The sequence below is a fragment of the Periplaneta americana genome, chromosome 16 (assembly GCF_040183065.1).
Source record: "Periplaneta americana isolate PAMFEO1 chromosome 16, P.americana_PAMFEO1_priV1, whole genome shotgun sequence".
In the NCBI taxonomy this organism is placed as follows: domain Eukaryota; kingdom Metazoa; phylum Arthropoda; class Insecta; order Blattodea; family Blattidae; genus Periplaneta; species Periplaneta americana.
In genome coordinates this window covers 156,266,496-156,279,155 of record NC_091132.1, presented here as the reverse complement: position 1 = coordinate 156,279,155, position 12,660 = coordinate 156,266,496, and the positions used below count along the sequence as shown (strand labels likewise).

Below are 12,660 nucleotides of genomic sequence, written 5' to 3'. Positions count from 1 at the left end.
CTTGTTGAAGCTGCGTTTGCCTCGTTTTAACCGTGACAACGTTTTTTAGTTCTGTTAAGCATTCTGGTTATTGTATGATGTTCGTGTTTAGTGAATGATTTTAGATAAGGGCGCAAATAACCATAGTAGCTGACGCGCCCTTTTTAAAGCCCACTAACTAACTCGCCCCTATTATTATGTGAGAGGTGTTGGCGACATTCAAATTATCTTTATTCTCTCTCTCAAATTACAGGACTTTTAGGAACTATGGCGGTGTTTTTCATTCACGCAGGACAGATTTGGTATACAAGTAAGAATATGTAATAAGGGCGGGTCTGGTAGTCCTGCAGCTTTGAAAGTGATCACATCTGATCTCCACTATTCCATACTAAAAAGCCTAGGCATTTTCAAGGTAATTGAATTTGGCAGTGATACAAGTGTGCAGTATGCGTTTACAGTGGAGGGTCGATGCTCTATCTTGAATCTTTTAATCAGCAATATTCGCAGAAAACTAATAAAACTAAAAATAAATAATAACATTGAACGATGGAAGATGAAATTACATCCGTTATGAATCGCGGATTCAAGATCGTGTCTGATCACTTCACGGTCATCTGGATGACACTCTTTTAACGATTTAGTCAGCCCTGACCTGACCTTATAACATAATGGGGTAGTACTGGAAATAATTTAACGACCGTCATAGTCCTACGAAATGATATCTTATTACTTCGACGAATTTGTGAGCCAGGGTCATGCCCTCACATCTGAGGTGAACTTTGAGGAAGATCCTGTGGCAATACCGTCTCCTGTATTGAAACGTGAATCTGAGGTGAGTGAAGCACAAGGAGTGCACTGTTTGTTCTTCAAGTATTTATCTTATATTTTGATTCTAAGGACATTACCTCTTTTCAAGTTTTAGTATCCTAGTGCCACTTCCAACGGACTCCTAACGATTATTTACACATTTGTCACTGATTGTGGCGCTGGAAATCAATTTAGAACACTTTTATCTCAGCCATGACACATTTCAATTTTTATTGCACAATATAAATGCAATTATCACTACAGTGATACAATAATTCTTGCAGGTAACTCAGAAACAAATTCGAAAACTAAATTAACAGAGTGCAGTTTCACTTCATTTCCACTAGATGGACTCAGAATTCCAGCAGACGATGTGGTACAGGTGTAGCAGGGATGCCAATATCGGCAAATGAAATGAAACTGTGAGGAATGTTATAACAGGTGTGCTAAACGTTAGGAATGTTACAATAGGTGTGTAGCACGTTAGGTTAGGTTTTGTTAGGTGTGTAAGATAATATGAATGGTTACCACAGTTGGCGACACTGCTATCATTCTCCCACTCCGGCTCAAATAAGTCCCTATTTACACGTGCTATTTGTCGCGCAACATCAAGCGCTTTCTGTCGGCTTTATGTAGCATCACCGTTTACACTTGGCAGATTTTTCGTCCACAAGTCGACGCAAGTTGTTGCGCTTTCTGTCGGCTAAATGTAGTATTACCGTTCACTCTTGGCAGATTTCTCGTCTGCTACTCTTGGCTAGTTGTTGAGCTCGAGCAACGTGTGGATGATGTGGTGAGCCTTTTAAATGAACAGAATGGATTTTAACAATAAAAAGTAGCTGTGTTAGCTTCTGCAGCTTCAAGTGTTCTGTTAGCTTGCACTAATGAGAAGCAAAAAAAAAAAAAAAAAAAAAAAAAAAGAGAGAGAGAGAGAGACTGGGAAAGGAGATGGAGGTCCAGAAGGCAGGACAAAGGGTTATTCCATGTACTCAGTAAAGATTTCAAACTGGAAGAAAATTGTCCAATAGATATTTATTATATTAAAATGAATTGAAAGTTTAATTTTTTTCTCGCATATTGACTTTTGATGTTCTTAATTTTTGTTTTGATGTCGGAGAGAATAGTATTGGGACGAACAGACTCCAAATTTGTACAAATAAACTCCAGTGCATTTTCCCTCCGAATCCTATTGTGATAGTCCTTATTTCTGATGTCATGAAAGTATGGAAATTCCTCGTAAAGCTTAATTAATTTCATTACTTGGTTTTTGTTCCACTCTGACATGATGCTTCAAAGCGCGCGGGAAGAGAGAAACAGCTGATTAAAAGTTGTCTGCTACTGCTTTTCCGAACCATGTTCGGGTCCTGTCGTGTCAATTCGGCTGGCCCACCTAGGAAATGTCGCACAGAAATTCTACTCAGCAGATGTCGAAAGGAAAGGAACGAAATCCGTACTGCGCATGCGCCCGCGCTGTAAGTCGAACGACAAATAGCAAGTGTAAATAGGGACTAACGTCACAACGCCGAAATATGGCCGCCTTCTTTCTTCAAGTACGACGATTTTCCTATGTAAAACCCGAGTCACACGGGGATAGTTTACAGGAGTCAAGTGCTTGAAGCCTCTAAACTTGATGCTATATTTGTGATCACACGGAGACATTAAACTTGAAACCATGCTTGAAAAAAAGCGCGCGCTGAATGTTGTATTCGTAGTGGTGTTTGAATTCTTGTATTCTGTTATAGTTAATAAAAATCAATAGTGAACGGCATTTTTAGTTTGGTGAAACTGAAGATGCCACCAGCAAATATTCAGCCATGTGTGCAGCTAATTGGCTCTATGTTATTGTATGAATTACAAAATATTCTTGAAAACAAGGAAAAGAGAACATGGGTTAAGAAATGGATTCGTAGAAGAATTATGCACGGTGCATCTAATACCTTGTTGGAAGAATTAGGTGAAGAAGGTTCTGCAGAATACAGGAAACATCTCAGAATGAGTCCTGTTTTAGGGTTTTTAACTTTTTTCGAACCACTTCTACGTTTATGTTTTCGAAACCTTGTTCCATGAGTTCACTGACTAGTTTCTGGAATAATAATTCCCGCTTGTTTTTATTGAGGTATTCTTTGTCATGTATATTCCATAGAAGTTCATACTTCTCATACACTTCCAAAAACTTTATGATATCGTTGGAATTCCACTTAGAGGCGCTCATTATTAATAATTATTAATTTACTTCGACAGTAAGTCTAAATCTACAAACTTTCTACTTGCCAAGTTGCTACAAGTTCGCATTCACACGCGGGAAGTGGTGGAGTCAAGTTGGTCACGTGACGGGAAAGTGGACACAAAAGTTGACGGGTCGTCAACTCAAATTCTGCTTGACCACCAAGTCACAACTTGACTGTCTCGACCATATCACACGGGGAAAGTTGAAGGAAAGTCGACTTGCTCCAAGCATTTGACTCCTGTAAACTATCCCCGTGTGAATTAGCCTTAAGTAAGGAATCTATTTATGGCGGGTGGGGTGGGACCACAGCTCTCCCAGTGATCACATCGAGTTTCTACTACTCCAAGCTCAAAACTAAGGTATTTTCAGTGTTTGTTTTTAATTTTCTATGCTGGCAGTAGATTAATAACACTTCACCATCCATAAGTATAACAACACATTATCAAATATAGGCCTACCACAGTCTACTATATACAGTAGCGAAGCTTGGGGTGTTTTTTTGCAAATCTCGTGAGAAAGCGCTCCAAGCGGTTAGCAACTAGAAACAATAGACTGTCCATGGTCGACTTTGGACTGTGTCGTATTTCTATCGAGTGCTAGCTCGTTGCGTATTTCACATTGATGCTTGTGAAATGTTCGTTATTGGTTATAATGAAAATGTTCATGGCTAAAATATAATAATTGGAATAATAATATGGGACAAGGAGGAGACGTTTGTAGTGCTATAAATTGTAGCAACAGTAAGAGAAAGAGGCCAGAGTTATCCTTTTTCCGATTTCCGAAAGATTCAGAAAGGTTCCTGGGTTTCCACAAGAATGCTGTGCAGAAACAAAACTGTTAATTTAAAGTTCTTTGTGACTGTTAGAATACATTATATCCTTAAATTTCACAATGAAATGTTTCAGTCTAACCGAAAGGACATTAGATACTGGTTAAAGTTCTGTCACTTAGGCTGGTAAATTTCCAGAGAAATAAAGGTTAGGTCTACTTTTTTTTTTCAGAGGATATATTTTTAATTGTAGCTATTAATTTTGTTATTATTGTTATGTGTTATTTTAGTAGAAAAATTAAGTTTGTTTTAATGAAATTTATTGATCACGTTTTATTTTCAATTCTGGTGGGATTATTATTGCTTAGGCCTACTTTTTTCTTCAGAGGATATGTTTTTAATTATAGCTCTTAATTTTGTTGTTATTTTTATTTGTTGCTTTACTAGAGACGTACAAAAAGTCTGTTATAATAAAATTTATTGATCACGTTTTATTTCCAATTCTGGTGTGATTATTATTGCTTAACCTCATCCCACTTTGTTAACTACGTAAGCATACAGTACAAGTACCGGTACACGTAAGTTACTCCACTAATTCATATTTCCATTGTTATTGTTGTAAAGAGAAATGCAAATTAATATTTATTGGTTTCATAGTTAATTATCGCTATAATCTTGAATGAGTGAAGCTATTATAGTAAATTTCAGTTCGTTTTACACAAACAAAAATTATATTAACTTATTTCTTGCAGGTATCTTCGAGTTTATGTTGGAATTTAATATACTTCATTAAAATAAGTAATTAACTTTATGCATTTAATATTTCAATAATGGAAGGAAGGTGTTAATTTTTCCAAAAGAACACGACAACGAAAGTGTAACATATTTTGTCGGCTGCTAGGAGAGAGATCTGCGATGATGAGGCGATAGTAGCGATCCTAGTGGTGGGCAACTACCCATGTTTGCAATTTTACTACATATTGAGCTTCGCGACTGTATATAGTAGACTGTGGGCCTACTCCGAGAATGTGTAGCTTGGCAACATTAAGAGTAAGTGTAACAAGAAATTTCGGTTTCAAACTACAAATATGTAACCAAGTAACAGTTCAACAATAGAATTCTCTGCAACATGATATAACTTGTAGTAGTAAATATTGATGCAAAAGATTAATTTTGTTTTAGGTGTAGTTGCACATGTTATCGCAATTGCTTCTTAAAGATTTAGGGTATCAAACCGAAATATAATGTCTTACTGCATTTCTCAACTCTGTATCATACTGATAGCAACTAGCGGTGAAGATGTATTCCTAGTTGTTGAAATGTTTAGTTTATTTATACACGCTTTAAAATCTATGTAATATCGCGTCTGTATGATATTTGGTTATATCAGTAGTCCGTGAACTGTTGTGATTCTATTTCTATTTTCGTATAATTACATTCATTTGAACGTCATTTTAATTTTATTAATACTTCGCCATACCCGTGTGCTTCGCTGCACATATTACAAATAATTAAGTAGTACCCATGTATTTTAAAATAAGGTTTTGTTATTGCGTAGTGAATAATTAGCTAGACAAATTATTGTTGATACTTCAGTTAACCAGGTAGTCCTGTGTAGGCTATGTCTCGTACAGGATACTATAATTTCGTAACAGCATCAGGTGTCAATAAGGGCAAAACATAAAAAATAAAGGAGTCACACAATTTTACTACTGAGGTCAAATAAGTATATCGATCATAATGCAATATTAATTTATCAGCATTTGTATTAATTTTGTTATTAAATATTCACTAAAGACACCATATTTATCGCTGTGTCTTTTCGAAAATTCGTGACAAATTTTATTACCTTCAAATAGAGTCAAATTTGACTACATATTATTGATCCAACTTTAGTTTCGGGATTGTAACAAGAATATGTTTTAATCCCACCTTATGTGGATTTTCGCCCAGTCATCAATTCACTCGTTCACACCTGTGGAGTAACGGTTAGCGCGTCTGGCCTCGAAACCAGGTGGCCTATGTTCGATTCCCGGATGAGGCAAGTTACCAGGATGAGAGTTTTTCCGGGGTTTTATTTCAACCCAATGTGAGCAAATGCTGGGTAACTTTCGGTGCTGGAACCCGGACTCCTTTCACCGGCATTATCACCTTCATCTCATTTAGACGCTAAATAGCTTTAGATGTTGATAAAGCGTAGTAAAATAACGTACTATAAAACAAGTCAGTGCACTCAAGAGTTATCGTGATTAAATATAGCCAGTGTCCATCTAGAGCAGTGGCACTCACTAAAAATTACAAGAGAAACACCCTCTGTCGGAGAGCCACGCCAAATTTCACAGTACTCAAACTGGGTAACACCCAGCCGTGTTACATTTATGGACAACACATTCATTACTGATTACTGTCATTGATTTTATATTAATAGTTACCTGTTTGAGGCATATATTATTATTATTATTATTATTAATATTATTATTATTATTATTATTATTATTATTATTATTATTATATTATTACTATTATCATTGTTAATTATTATTATTTTTATTATTACTACATAATTTTAAGATAACTTACAGTTATGTAGATTACTGCTGTGAAGTTGAAGGTCAAACTTTGCTATTCTCCTGTACAATTTTGTCAGCACGAGCTGGTTGATTTGTGACAGATCCTCAGTAGGTTTTCCAAGTACACATTGATGAGACGAGATCTATGTTTACCATTTATGAAATTTATCTTGCTGAAAGTCATTTCACAAATATACGTTGATCCAAAAAGACACACGATACCAAGTTTTTGAATTATTTTTTTTTGGAACTGTATTCCAAAATTCGAATACTGAATTTGTTTTTCGTTTCTCTTAAAAAAAATACCTTCTAGTTCCGAATCCTGCTTGAGATCAATAAGTTAAATTTTGAGATTTCTAATCTCAGGGCCAAAGTTTGACAACTCAGTTACATTTGCTGTCGTCACTGACTAGGGAATTTCGACTAATCGAAATGGGTTTCGAAACTTTCGAAAATCTTAAAATCTTGCGCTGAAATTATTGCGTAGTTCAGTGAGCAATTCTATGAAAGGTTGCAGTGCTTACCTGCTGTCTTCGCTCAGTGTATATAAGGTTGTGAATCACTGAATCACTGATATGAATGTTGATACCCTCCTCGTAATGAAAGAAGCCACCACAATCCGGACATTTCGCCTCCAGCTTTGTTCACGACAGTTTGATTTATAAACTACAGAAATGGATTGATTCACCGATATTCAATGAGGAAAGAAAGAAATGATTATCTTAAACTCTTAGACAACAATAGTTAGGAAAATAAAAGAGCATGCAGCATAGTTTACGAAGATAACTATAGCCCTGTAGAAATCAATGTTATAGTACGAAGATATAAACTTTGTGCAAAATCACAAAAATTAAACATGCCCGATCGAAATTAATAGGATAATCAAAGCTAGTTGCAAACTAGGGTGTCTTCATGTAGTGGGTGATTCAGTAGCAGATGGCAAGAATTAAACAACAAATAGAGGATGCCCTACTGAACATTTTGGGATATTATGGAACTTGAGGTCTGTGAACCCAGATTAAGGCGATCATGTCAGTTTCGCTGTAAATATCAAGGTCGGCATTGCATATTGCAAGATCATCTCATTGGGCCATATCGCATACCTGAGCGTCTGAATGGCCACTTAGGTACCCATTTAATTGCGGCTTGTGAAAAGAATTTTGCTGAGTAGTTCAATGGAACAAAAGCGGGCAGTCGTGGTTTTTCCACAGTTTCCCTTCATACACAAGGGATTTTTAGCCATCGAGTACAGTTAACCAAAAAATATTATGTGCTGACTAGGGAGTAATCCAGAGTCTTATTGTTTCCTTTACTAAACTACGCAAATATTGCTGTTAATCTAACACCGTGTTGAAGATATGCTAAATATAATGAACAGTAGTATATTATATGCAGTAATGGCCGAAATATTAAACAACTATGCACAGTTAACTTTGCATATTCATCATCAGATGCGTTAATAACATGTATAAAAATGTTTTTGCATGAAAATATATATTTTGATATGATTCCTGGCTTTATGCATCGTAATGTGAAGCACATACGTCCGTTGTGATGAGGCTGTGGCATACGGACACATAGAGACCAACTTGTAAAGTTAGAAGTCGTCTTTTAGCACCCTGTAATAAATTGCCCATTTAAAACTTGTCTTTGTACTGCAGGAACGGAATTTTTCGAATCAGGATTTGACTGATATGAAGGAGGAATATGAGGACCAGAGCCACGATCTCACAACTGAGGTCAAATTCGAGGAAGATCCGGAGGTAATTTCGTTGCCTGTGGTGAAACGTGAACCTGAGGTGAGTGCAGCACAAAGAATGCACTGTGTGTGTTCTTCTTCCAGTGTTTATCTTATGTTTTGATTGTAATGGACACTGACTTTTTTTACAACAGTACCTCCAGCATCTTTCAGTCTGTGAGAGTGGCAATAAAATTACATTGGTACGTGACGCACCTCAGCCGGAGTGTGATTTATGCTATGTTCCACTTACGGTGGAACATTTTTTATTGCGTTGTAGAAAATATGACCGTGTCCATCGGCAATATGGAATTCAGCCGACTCTACGTGACGATCTTGGAAATGATTTTAATTGTACAAATGCAGTCCTCAGATTTTTATCGAGTACTGGACTTGACAGTGTGATTTAGTTTTTTATTGACCCGTTTCCTTGTCCTCCGGAGCCTTTACATCCGGAGGTTACATTTGTTATTTAGTATGTAAGTTTTTTTTTAACAAATTTGACATTCCGAGTATTTCAGAAATACGCCAGATTATTTATTTATGGTATCATTTGTTCTATTATTTTATTGTCTCATTTTGAATACTAGTTAAGGTCTGAGATTTTTATAATTTTTTATACATCACCCTGTTGAAACTGCATTTGTGAACCTCGTTTTAACCGTGACAACGTCTTTTTAGTTCTTTTAAGCATTCTGATTATTGTATTATATCTCTGTTCTGTAAAGAATTTTAGATAAGAGCGCAATTGGCCATAGTCGCTAACGCGCCCTTTTTAAACCCCACTAACTAACTAAAATTACATATATACAGGGTGATTCACGTAAGTTGTGTAATATTCTAGGATGTTATTTCTGGAATCATTCTGATGAAAAATGGTCATATGAATATATTTTCATTTACGAAAGTTTAAGCATTTAAATTATGTACAATAATGGTACTCGGTGTATTATAAATTCATTAAAGAGTATTCACGTTAGTACTCACATAAAAAATTTGTATTAAAGCCAGATTTAAAACACCCCACACAATGTCTTTAGTCCTCTGGCTGAAGATGTTGAACTCGCTGCAAATGATAGGGGTACATTCCCTCATCCTTCAATGTTCTCCACACCCTACTTTGAGAAACATCTTGTCGTCTGGATATGTTACTGCCACTTGTGCGTGGGCTTTTTTTGTTTCATTCTTTGCAACTGCAAGATCATATGCCTTCGCAACACAGGGGCCTGAAATGTGCGAACTATACGTGACAACATTCTGTGATCTGGAAATTCTCTTCAATATTCGTCCACAGAATTATTAGCATTCCCATCACATAAGCCATAAACATGAATCATATCTGCGTATTTGATATTGTAAAAATGTAACGGCATTTTTGTTGATACACACGCACTGAATCGCAGACAATGACACACTACGACAGAGATCTTGCTGTGTGCCTGCCTGTGTGTAAGGGGTATTGTGCGAGTTATCTCTCTCTGTCTCCTGACGTCACAAGACCCTGTGTCGCCTGTAATATCAGCTGTACTGGAATGCTCGCAGCACTCATAGAAGCATTACTTTCGTAGGAAAGGCAATCCCGAGCACTGAATCCTTACATGAGAAATGATGAAATTGTACCGAAAGTAGCTTTGGAAATCAAGGGAATTAAAAGTGATAATGCATTTTTCTTTCACCTGCAAAAATCTATTTCAATGAATATAAGTTAGCCGATTTTGGAAACACAGCGGCGAAATGTAACATTATGTCACTGGAAAAATAGGAGTCGAGAAATTGTTTTAGAACTAAACATAGATTTTCCTTCTTCTCGTCAGTAAGATTGAATGTTTCAGAAATATCTTGAATTCTTCTTCCACAGAGTGCAATAAAATCGCAATATTTTCTCTTTCAGATGCGTTTTCGTAATAAGCATCAGTAAATGCATTAGACTGTCTCTTAAATCTTTTCCAATTTAATGACATATTGCCTTGTAGGCACAGACATTGCATATCTTTTAATAAATCAAACTTATTATTTTTTAACCATACCAACAAACTAACTTTCAATTAACTTCATTTTCTTGTCTTCACAAAAAAAAAAAATATTTCTTTCGTTCACCATTGCCACCTTGTTTTATATAATATAGTTTATTTACCAGAGTTTAGAAAACATTTATAACAAGCTCAGATATCTACATAGTTACCCTCACAATACTGATGTATGTGCACACTTAACTATCAGTATCAGTACACATAACAGAGTGAAAGTTATGTGGGAAGAAGTGATAAAAGCTTTGAATAAAGTGTGGTTATGATTATTGTGTATTTGATGGCCGGTGTAAAGCTATGAAGATTATGTAAAGGAATATCTAATGGTTTTACCATTGCTAACAAAATAATTTTAGTCTTGTTACGAAAGCAGTGTGATTGCCAAAGGAATAGATTGGAAGGAAATATAGAGTAGACAGTGTGTGTAAGATTATAAGTACCGGTACTTTTGATGAATGTAAGAAAAATGTCAGTTGTTCAAAATTTTCCTTCTCCTTCTTGTGCCGACTATTTTATTATTTCATGTTGGAGGATTGTATGGATAGCAGTGTGCATGAACATAGCCATGACTGTAACGAATAGGTGAGATATTAAATTAAGAGTTAATTGAATTATAAATTAACAATTGTTATTTTGTCAACTGTCAGAAGATAGGTTTGAACCTCAAAAGTGACACCATTAAGACATCACTCATAAGAAAACTAAGCCAGGAGATAATGGAGTACGATGGCCAGTTGCTTTCCCCTAAATAAATAATCGATAGATTTTATTTGAAACTTAAAGCATGTTAAACGGGAAATTTTTAGTTTTTGTGACATTTTAAAGAAGTTTAATCTTTATTTATAGCTTTGAAGGATATTTGTTTAAGATGAACTTAAAGCCTTTTCCATTTATATTAATAAAATAAAAACTAAAAAGACAGAAATATAATTAATATATGAATTAAATTCATTTCTATGGTAATTATGCAGATGGTAATGGCGGATTATGAACTGGATTACATCTAATCCGTCATGACCGTTCTATTGCAACAATAAAATACATAATATATATGAAATTGTGTTTCTGTTCATACTCTACTTTTTCCTGGCAGAAAGTGTGGAGTAAAACATTACGATCAGCATACACCTAAGAATTAAGTTGCCAAATGAATGTGGATGTTAGCTGCTGAGATTATAAGCTCAGAAATAGTACTGAAACCGAACTAAACCAGATAAAGATTGCTTCGTTGAGACCGTTATGTGTTGTTATAATTTATGGTCACACATTGAAATAATATTAGACATTGTGAGTCTAAGGTGAATTCCATTGGTGACTGCAAATTGAAGTATTCTTTCACAGATAATTCCTGCAACATTATTTCGTTAATTACTTATTCTATAAGGAACAGAAGTCCCCAATGAAAAATGTATTCTGAGATTTGAAATTCTACTAAGACCCAGTATGATTTAAACTAAGGTTACGACATTTTTTCACAATTTCCGGGCCAAATATCGATATACGAAAAAAAAACAAACAAAAAAAAAAACTACTATCTTTAACATATAAATTAGTTTGTCATTCATTTGTATTGTTTTTCTTCACACTGGAAGAATAAAAATTCTGATTCTGTTTAGGTATATATACAAAAAATATTCATTCTGCTTACTTACTATTGAAAAAACTGATATTTTTCAGAAAAGTGAATTTTTCGGGCAGGTATTTTCTGGATCCCAATTTTGTAGTGAATTTCTGATAGGAAGATTTTTGTTAAGTCCACATCAAGTTCATTGAAGAAAAAGTAAAGAGTGGAGACAATGACAAAGGGAATGACAAATTCCAGGAAGACACATGGCTATTTACTTCTGGAGTTCACGGAATAATTTTGTCAGAGAAAAAAATTAAAATTTTACTTCATTTTAAGTAAGGAGTACCATTTTCTTCATACTAATTCGCTATTTTCTTTGAATGGGCATATTTCTTCAAGCATGAAATAACATCAAATAAATGATCTTCCACCAGGTAAAGTCCATATACATATGAAGGAAGATAATTGACTGTCTCTTCATGTTCTTCTGTTCAAAGAGGAGATCTCAGCACTATTCCGTAGATACTTTATCTTGTGAATGAATAACTGGGCACAAGATTTCATAAAATTCGCAAGAGAGACTAACAATTCTGTTGTGGAATAAGAACTATACTTTTCTAGATAGCGAAAGTAGCTTAATTGATGGTGGAATAAATGTCTCTTCTTTCTGAAGCTCAATTTTTTCTATTAACCTTGATAACAAAGTGAAAGTTTCGAACGCAGTTACGTCCTCATCTTCAGTTTTTATTATGTCATCATAAAAATGCAGCAAACTTGGATTATCAAAAATTCAGCCACAACAATATGCAAAGATCATAAAATCATATTAATACTTAAAATCCGATGACGATATCCGGGAACAAATTATTAAATGGAGGGACATTCTCTAGACAAATTTCGTCCGGGAACATCAGAAACATTTTGGGACTGTGCCTGGAGAATAGGGACATCTAGTAACCTTACTGTAAAGTGTAGT

General features: G+C 35.2%; 1 protein-coding gene across 2 annotated transcripts in view; it reads left to right on the top strand.

Annotated features, from left to right (window-relative positions):
• The first annotated feature begins 473 nt into the window (after nt 1-473).
• LOC138691515 (zinc finger protein 431-like) overlaps nt 474-12,660 on the top strand; it is a 29,010-nt gene continuing 16,823 nt past the window's right edge. The window contains exons 1-2 of one of the 2 annotated variants that reach the window (XM_069813515.1): nt 474-811; nt 8,014-8,151. In XM_069813515.1, coding sequence (XP_069669616.1) covers nt 695-811; nt 8,014-8,151 — 255 coding nt within the window. In that variant the 5' untranslated portion in view covers nt 474-694. The remainder of the gene's footprint in view (nt 812-8,013; nt 8,152-12,660) is intronic. The other variant, XM_069813514.1, reaches the window with a different exon arrangement.